At 33.9% G+C, this 6,910-nt stretch overlaps 1 protein-coding gene across 1 annotated transcript; it reads right to left on the bottom strand.

Annotated features, from left to right (window-relative positions):
- Positions 1-365: 365 nt before the first annotated feature.
- LOC117106999 (protein turtle homolog B-like) lies at positions 366-6,545 on the bottom strand (the record flags this gene model as incomplete). Its single annotated transcript, XM_033248512.1, has 3 exons — positions 6,454-6,545; positions 1,009-1,362; positions 366-623 (listed from the first exon to the last, which is right to left on the bottom strand). Coding segments are annotated over exons 1-3 (661 nt in total), but the record flags the coding sequence as incomplete, so codon positions are not given.
- Positions 6,546-6,910: the final 365 nt, after the last annotated feature.

Here is a 6,910-nt window from a genome sequence, read left to right on the forward strand (position 1 = left end):
TTTTTAACAAATATAGCAAAAAAAAATGCAACCTCTGATATTGCTACATTTCGGACTGGACTATTACCCTGTTTTTACAAGGCTAACGAAATACCATGAGAGAAACACAAAATAGGCCTAGGCCTAGTGATCGTGAAGACAGTAAACATCAAACGTTTAGTGTAAGTTTTTTTGAGTAGTATTTATTTCATTTCATATCAATGAAAGCAGCACACAGTACGGTATTACTCCTTGTTTGTCAACCTTTTTATGGACTGGATACCCATGTTAATTGATTGGGCACTCATTGCAAAATGAAAAAAAAAAACCTCAGAGGGGGCATTTATTAGAAGAGGGGTGTTTATTAGAGACAATACGGTACTTACATTGTACATCCAGCATTCTACTTTCACTTGTTTCAGTGCCCACACTGTTACTGGCCCTGCACTCATAACTGCCATCTTTGTCACGACTCACTGATTGAATCCTGAATGTAGATGAAGCCCCTGGTTGTTGTACTTCACCACCATCCCTTAAAAATGTGTAAGTAGGTGATGGATTAGCATCTGCAGAACATGACATCTCAACTGTGTCACCCTCAGTCACAGGTGTAGTGAAGGAACTCAATACAGGCTTGTATAAATCTAAAATAAATTTAAAAAATTATAATGTAAAATTGTTATAAAAATATTACTATATTTATATGACATAATTTGTTTTTCCTAATCAGTGACTATAAAATATTTAATCAAATATATTACAAAATGAATTTTAAGATGAATCTAAAAATATATTGAAAATATGTTGAATAAAAGTGGTACTTCGCCACAAAAGAGAAAAAAAAATGAATCTACAAATATTATTGAGGCATCTTTCATTTGTTTTCGTTAATTGGAAGACAAGCATGCATTTCAGAGGAAGCAAAAATTTGAAATATAAAAAAAATATTATAAAATAAAGAAATTGTATTCATGATAGTTTACTTTTACCAATAATCTTTTAAAACACACAAAACAATGGTAGACTCACATGTAACAATAAGTGTGGTATCATCAGATGCAGAAGGTGGGTCGTCAAATATAACCACACTACATTGATATGTGCCGCTGTCGCTTCGTCTGGTGTTAGCAATCACTAGTGTTGTGTCTCCTTCAACACTAAATCTATCAATGTATGAAGGATCTACAAATCCAGTTCCACCCTGATATTGTGCTATTGGATCGCTTGCTCCATTTGTGACATTATTCCAGGTTACACCAGGAACAGACGTACTACTTGAACTACTTCGCTCGATGTTACACATTATTCTCGTTTCTGAACCTTCAACTACATCTCCAATGTTATCAACAGTTACTATCACAGCTAAGCATGTGCTGATAAAAACTGAAGAAACAAAATAATGTTCATAATAAATATAATTATTTCCTACTGATGGACATAGTATGGTTTGCTATTTCGGAAATTGGGCTCCAGCTAGATTTTTGTGCCAAAATGAATTTTATTAGCTAACTTTTTGTTATTGTTGTCATTTTTGGTGACATGCTAAATTCAAATAACTTTCCTTTATCTACATCATTAGCTGCCATTTTGAATCTCAAGATGGCCAAGACACTACATTAAACATGGTTGTGGTTGCTGTCAATGGAAAGGGAATTATACATATTTACTGAAATATTGACTAATAAATAAAGTCACTTGAACCAAAAGGTCAAAAAATCAAGTTCTACCCGGAATACAACAATATCATATCAACCATTCATCATTTCTGAGGTTTCTATTCACAAAAAAAACTACAGTAGAAAAACTAACAAATCTTATCTATACTGTACCTTATGTTCAATACTGTAGGTGTGACTATGTATACAGTACAATACCCTTTATGATATAGTACAGTAAAACAGTAATATACTGCTGTACAATAATAATTTTCTACATTTGAAATGTGTGTAAAAATAAGAACAAAATAAGAACATTTTGAGCCTGAGCAAAAAATAAGAACACCGAGTCTAGGCAATATTTTGCTTAAAAAAACAAAAAGTGTATTGTTGGTTATCAAACTAAGCGTTTCCCCAGAAAGCACACAGGCGTACATAACTGGCCAAATCTCCATAGTAAAATGTGGGCCATAGTTACTGTAGAGGGACCCCTTCAAGTAAATCTGCGAATGAGTGTCTTTAGGGGATTTTGGTCTATTTGGTTTTTGAAAATTATAATTATTATTTTGCTCCTGAATAGATCAAGAGCAAGACCTCTGACACCATATCTTTCAAGTTTGCTTAACGAGAATTTTATGATCAATAGTGTCGAAGGCCTTGCTCAGATCAAGAAAAATACCAGCTGTAAAATGATTATTGCTAATAGCTTTAGTAATTTGATCATAAATATCAATAAGGGCAAAATCTGTAGAATAATATTTCCTAAAACCATACTGACGACTATGAAGAATATTGTATTTATTTAAAAAAATAAATAATCTATTATAAATAAGGCGTTCAAGAATTTTTGAGAAACATGGTAATAAAGAAATGGGCCTATAATTAGTAAAAGAATAAAGATCCCCCTTTTTAAAGATAGGAACTACCTTGGCAATTTTAAGATAATCAGGAAAGGTGCCTTCTTCAAAACATAAATTAAAAATGTGACACAAGGGTTTTGAGATCTCCTAAATAGATCAAGACAAGGTAGCTCCTAAATAGATCAAGAGCAAGACCTCTGACACCATATCTTTCAAGTTTGCTTAAGAGAATTTTATGATCAATAGTGTCAAAGGCCTTGCTCAGATCAAGAAAAATACCAGCTGTAAAATGATTATTGCTAATAGTTTTAGTAATTTGATCATAAATATCAATAAGGGCAAAATCTGTAGAATAATATTTCCTAAAACCATACTGACGACTATGAAGAATATTGTATTTATTTAAAAAAATAAATAATCTATTATAAATAAGGCGTTCAAGAATTTTCGAGAAACATGGTAATAAAGAAATGGGCCTATAATTAGTAAAAGAATAAAGATCCCCCTTTTTAAAGATAGGAACTACCTTGGCAATTTTAAGATAATCAGGAAAGGTGCCTTCTTCAAAACATAAATTAAAAATGTGACACAAGGGTTTTGAGATTAAATTAGATACAGACTTGACAACATTATTAGATATTTCATCAGACCCTGGACTTTTATTATATTTTAAACTTTTAATAATATCAATAATTTCGTTTTCTGTGATTGGAGATAAAAAAAAAGAGTCTTTAAGGGACAAACCTCTTGATCATTAAACATTTAGAGGTAAAGGTAGGAGAATAACCCATAACACGCATATCATGAGGCCGCAAAGCATTCAATGCAAACCCAACTGTAGAATCTCTCGCCGCCTGTGCGTGCAAGTAGGTACCTGTGAACTCAGGGAGGTCCTTGGTTAGCTAGTGGATAGGGTGTGTACAGTAATGTACATGCGTCACAAGTCTTTTTATTTAATGAACACCGATTAATATTTAAACAATATTTACTGATTGAATGTATGTGGATTTAATGTGAAACACGTAATTTTATACTGAATTTCACCTGGGTATTCAAACAAAAAATGGTAAGGTTAAACCACTGCTACCCTTTGAAAGTTTTACTGGCGACTCACGGGAATTAAATGTTATAGAAGAAATAATACCGCAATTGAAAATTGACGGTTCTAAACAGGCCTGTACTATTTATCCATGTGGTGTCATCTTTAAGCAATGCTCAAGTTTTCCTTATGGCTGTGTGCAGCACTCGACCTCAATTTTTTAGTATTGAACAAAGACACCGCATTTTGACGATCAGTTACATTTAACTAATACTTCAAAAGTAAAGCGTAATATGGTGAGCTATATTCTTTATCTAAATGTTAATAGTCAACCAAATATACACATCTGATTCGGAGGACATGGCATTAAACTCTATGGAGGACCTGTGGGGCTAGATGTTCTGCCTAAAAACTGCAAGTAACCAGCCGCGCGCACATAACAAATAAAAATATTGGCACAGTCTAGACCTGATTTTATATTTAGGCCAGCATGTAACAATGACCAATGTCAATGTACCCTCAATGTTACGAATCTATTTTAAGAGATAGTTGAGATATTGATGAGATTATCTCTCATCTATATTGAAGCATCTTTAGCATAGTCCTGATCTTCGCTTATGATCCCAAAATAAGATAATTAACATGCACGGCAGGCGAAGTTGTTAGGTCAGTTGTCTCTACTAAAATTAAAACTATCGTCGGATTTTTGTAAAAATATCATTTATGATTAAAGGACGAGGATGAGAAAAGAAAATGATATATCCCCACAGACTTATTTCTCTGCACATTGCATCGTTACCCAGATTGTTCACTGGATCATGACCCATCTTTGTATATATAAATATAAACAACATACTCCATCTTCTAGGTATTAGTTTTGATGAATTGTTTTTGTTTCTTCATTAGTTTAGGTGTACATATGTGGCATGGTCAAGCCAAATCAGTCGCTTGTCGGAAATTCGGATTTTGAGATAATACATTATTATTAATTAGTACTTGGTATTTCCTTTACAATGGTGAAAACATTTTTACAATCCGACTTTCATTATAAAGTTATGGAAGTTTAAGATACCTACGTTTGGGATAAACTGTAAACATGTTTTCGAGAAATTCATGTTCAAAGTTTACCTACACGCTGAGACGTTGACAGCGCAGAGATGTTCCTTGTTCCATTGCTATAACTGAATACCCAACCTAGCAACAAGGGGATAGCATTATACAGCGTTCTTAAAATTTGGCCAAGTAAACTAAATACATTTTTCTAACACCACCCAGATTTTCGTTTGTAACCAAAAAAAAGTTTGGGATTTATTTGAGTTCTGCCAAAGAGTGTTCTTATTTGGTTTTTGAAAATTATAGAAAAAGTTACTGTATTGCCAAGGCGTTGTAGGGTAGTACAGTAGTTAAAGAAGGGCCCTCGGTCACTCCGGGGCACATTTGGACTGGGATTTGGCCTAGAAAGCACCTGTGTTTCGCCACTGTTAAAGCTCCGTGGTAAAGTGCTAGGTAGTGGTAGAAGCCCACCCTCCACCTCCCTGGCAAGAGCTCACGTTACACAACTGGGTCCTGCTTATTTTAATATGTATGCCATAACTGAACTTTGCGGAACAGTATGGAAAACTACACCATTTCTAATGTATTGTAAAACATCAGCATTGGAAGAGCTTTGCAACGATACCAAACATAACTCTGCGAATACCCAACCGATTTCCATCAAATAAGCTACTTACTTGGTATTTGCCATTCCATGTCAGGAATATCTGGCTGTAATTGACTGATAAACATTTGACTAACTCTATTTTAATTTTTTCCTACAAACGGCTGCTTTTGACAGAGTCAGTCACATTATCTTCCCATTCCCCTACCAATGACCATTCTCTTTTGTTCTATACACTCCCCACCTCAACAATGAACAATGGAAAATACATTTATTTATTGAAATGATCATATAATTTGTGACTAAAACCAATAGATCAATAAAATCCAGTGGATAGGGTGTGTACAGTACTCTACATGTGTGATGATTGCAATATTCAGTGACATGTTATTTTTAATGAACAGTGATTACTATTTAACAATGTTTATTAATTGAATTTATGAATTTTTAATTTTATACTGAATTTGCCTGGGTAGTTAAACAAAAAATGGTAAGGCTAAACCACTGCCTACCCTTTGAAAGTTAACGGTAATTAAATGGTAACGGTAAAAAAATAATACCACAATTGAAAATTGACTGTTCTAAACAGGCCAGTACTATTTATCCATGTGGTGTCATCTTCAAACCATGCTCAAGTTTTTCTTATGGCTGCGCGCAACACTCGACCTCAAGATAGTTACATTTTTCGTATTTTAACGTAACGCATACACACTCCATCTTGTAGGTATTAGTTTTGATGAATTGTTTCCATGCCTTCATTAGTTTAGGTGTACATATATGGCATGGTCAAGCTAAATCAGTCGCTTGTCGGAAATTTGGATTTTGAGATAATACATTATTATAATTTAATACTTGATATTAGTTGTTATTGTCGTGATGGAATAATAGACAATAACTGGATTTGCGTCATGGAAAACCAGCTTTACTTGGACTCGAATTAAACCCTGGCCATCAGGCGCAAGCTCGGTGGTCTAGAGGTATGATGGCAGGCTAGTGATCTGGAGATTGTGGGTTCAAGTATAAGAACTAGGCCTAGCTTTGCCCCAATGATCCCATGTTTCGATTTTACTGTGGCATTGTGGGATTAAATTGTAACTGCACGCATGCTCAATATTATGTCACCATGTGAGTGACCAATCAGAGATATTATTTGTAAATTCAAGGCTATAGACAATAAATTAACAAGAAAATGAATGATATAATACAAGTTAAGTAAAAAAAAAAAATTAATACATTTTATTTAGAAACAAAAATTGACCTTACCTGTCATGCTAATGATGACGTAGCAAATAGATTTTGTTGCCATTGTCATCCGACTTTCTTCTATTCAAATCTGAAGGGAATAAAGATTATAATGCAAATTTGTGTTTATGTTTAAAAAAAAAAAAAAAAAAAAAAAAAAACAGAATGCAGTAATGGATAGATGACAAGAGATTAGGTTTGGGAGAGACAGACAGGAAAAAAGATGGATAACCAAAATCCATTACAGTAACATCTTCCATTTACAAACCCAAATATGAAATACAAACGATGGCAAATTTGTCATTATGGACGCTCTCACTCTCCATCCCGGCGGTGTTGGTTGACCTCGTCTGGCACTCAATTTTATTGACTGGCAGTGACAGGCACCATTTTCCACTGATTTTGTATACTTTGCTAATAGTCCAGTCCGAAATGTAGCAATATCAGAGGTTGCATTTTTTTTTGCTATATTTGTTAA

The sequence above is a fragment of the Anneissia japonica genome, unplaced genomic scaffold (assembly GCF_011630105.1).
Source record: "Anneissia japonica isolate Jap-2015-1 unplaced genomic scaffold, ASM1163010v1 scaffold14162_len6920_cov127, whole genome shotgun sequence".
Lineage (NCBI taxonomy): Eukaryota > Metazoa > Echinodermata > Crinoidea > Comatulida > Comatulidae > Anneissia > Anneissia japonica.